Below are 2,216 nucleotides of genomic sequence, written 5' to 3'. Positions count from 1 at the left end.
GCGTTCAGTACTCTTTTAATCGGTGAAAAGAAATGAAGTTAAAATAAAACTTTTCGGCTACCCATTTGACGTCCTTTCGAGTTCAACTAAAAAGATAGGAAAAGTTGGGGTGTTACAAAAAGATTATTGGATGTTTTAAAATAGAAAAAATGAATAAAGTAAGATAGGAATAAAGTAAGAAAAAAGAAATATAATTGAATATTTTAATTATTTCTTAAAGGGTTATTTGCAATGTAAATACATGAACTTTCATAGTTTTATGATATTTCCCCAAACTTTATTTTATGAATACAAATACATAAACTTTAAAGTTTTCTAGTTTTTCTCCAAATTAAAACTTAGTTTGCAAATTAAAGTTTATGTGGAAATTGTAATTTTGATTTAAATAACTAAAAAATAATAAAAAAGAATCCATGTAATAATCTTCTTTACTCCACCTCTGTCCCCTTTTTCTTCTCTTCGTTTCTCCTCTCTTTCTTAATGGCTTCAGTGAACTTTCTCTTCCATATTTTAGCACACCGTATGGGTTTAAGATTGGGCAAATCAAATTTAGCAAAACTTTCACCTTATATATTGCAATCTGTTTCTATTAATACTTTTCTTTTTTTTTTTTCTCAAATCTAATTTTGAATATAATAACGAATACATGTATAATGAGATGTATTTAAAAAATAACTAAAATTAAAATACTAATATTCTTTCGATCACATGCTGTCATGTCTGTCTTCCACGTGGCATGTTAATGCACATAGCAATATTAGTAAGCAATAAAATTAATGGATTGCATGGACGATTTCCACAGATCGCATAAAAAAACTGTTTGCATTAAATACAATTTATTTTCATCATATAATAACACATAAAATTGTAAGATTTCGACACTAACAAACAACAACATTTCAGCCTTCATAACTAACACCAAAATACTAACATTTCAGCCTACGCAAGAAACGACAAATAACAAACAAATTTGAAAAGATTTCAAATAATTAAATCCAATGAAATGAAATAATATACAAATTTTACACAAGCATGTATGAAGTTATCTCTTTCATTTTGGCTTCCATCTTTCTTCATCTCCCTTGCTTTCATGCATACCACAACTACTTTCAACTCTGAGAGTGTTGTGATTTGGTTTCGGGAAGGAACTTCATGAGAGCTTTTACAACTATGTGCATGTCCACACGATGATCTTGTTCAAATAGAAGGCACAGTGCAGCAACTCGACTCGTCTGTTTTAAATAGATCATCATCATCTCATCATCATAATCATGAAATCAAATTCAAGAGACTTATCTATTAGCCAAACTAGTTATCAATCTACCTTTTCAACTTCCTTTGGAGGGCAGTCTCCTTTTAATCTAGCAACCACAACCTCGTGTACCTTGCCTGAACAGAGCTGTGGTAATGCATGGTATCATATTACTTTCAAAGTTATCAAACACATAAACATGAAACAAAGACACGTTGATAGACAAGTTGCTGCATACCCATGTATGAATGTGGCTCATCGGATGCCTTTTGGGATCAATTGTCAAGAGCTCAAGGAGAATCACACCAAAGCTAAAAACATTACTTTTTTGAGTGCACTGAGGCCATCTACAATTCAAAATAGCACCTATTACTACAAATTCAAACTCATCATTAAATAAAACTACAGAAATAAACCTACTCTGGAGCATCATAACAACTCTTGACAATAGGATGATACTCAACCCAAGTTATCTTTGCAGTTTCATCGTCAAAAAGAAAAACATTGCTGGATCTTAAGTCACGATGAATCAAATGTTTTTCATGAATGTAGCATAATTCTTGCAATCCCAACAGCAATATTGATTCTTTGGTTCCAAGATAAGCCATCCATATCTCCTTCTCCTAGTCGATAGAGTAAACATGTTACGTGTATATATATAAGTACTACACTTGAGGAAGCTAGAAAAATGCATGTTATGGAAACCCCATGCAAGAAAGGATTTGTCTTCAAACTCGTTGTTTTGAATACTATTTCACCAGATAATAATTTTTTTTAAAAAAATAACAAACCACGAAGAATATCATGTAGGGACCTTCGTGCGGAAAACCCATACACCAACAACTGCCGGCCACCATTCAAACAATAACCAATTGGGTTAACCACATTTTCATGTTGCAGACTAGATACTGTTGAGACATACAATACCATGTGTTAAACATACATTATGTGTAAAAAATTACTA

General features: G+C 31.7%; 1 protein-coding gene across 1 annotated transcript; it reads right to left on the bottom strand.

The window, feature by feature from the left end:
- Positions 1 to 1,109: 1,109 nt before the first annotated feature.
- LOC125200378 (pto-interacting protein 1-like) lies at positions 1,110 to 1,860 on the bottom strand. Its single transcript, XM_048098030.1, has 4 exons — positions 1,673 to 1,860; positions 1,491 to 1,599; positions 1,325 to 1,399; positions 1,110 to 1,232 (listed from the first exon to the last, which is right to left on the bottom strand). Exons 1-4 carry the CDS (start codon positions 1,858 to 1,860, stop codon positions 1,110 to 1,112), a joined length of 495 nt encoding a protein of 164 aa, XP_047953987.1.
- Between the last annotated feature and the right edge of the window lie 356 nt (positions 1,861 to 2,216).

The sequence above is a fragment of the Salvia hispanica genome, chromosome 1 (assembly GCF_023119035.1).
Source record: "Salvia hispanica cultivar TCC Black 2014 chromosome 1, UniMelb_Shisp_WGS_1.0, whole genome shotgun sequence".
Taxonomy (NCBI): Eukaryota; Viridiplantae; Streptophyta; class Magnoliopsida; order Lamiales; family Lamiaceae; genus Salvia; species Salvia hispanica.
Note: the sequence above shows the minus strand (reverse complement) of the source record. Positions and strands in the feature narration are given on the sequence as shown.

Coding starts and splice junctions, on each gene's coding strand:
- LOC125200378 (XM_048098030.1), bottom strand. CDS start 1,860: ATGGCTTATCTTGGAACCAAAGAATCAATATTGCTGTTGGGATTGCAA. Junction 1,400..1,490: donor TGAGCCACATTCATACATGG/GTATGCAGCAAC, acceptor GCATTACCACAG/CTCTGTTCAGGCAAGGTACA. Junction 1,233..1,324: donor CTCCAAAGGAAGTTGAAAAG/GTAGATTGATAA, acceptor TATTTAAAACAG/ACGAGTCGAGTTGCTGCACT.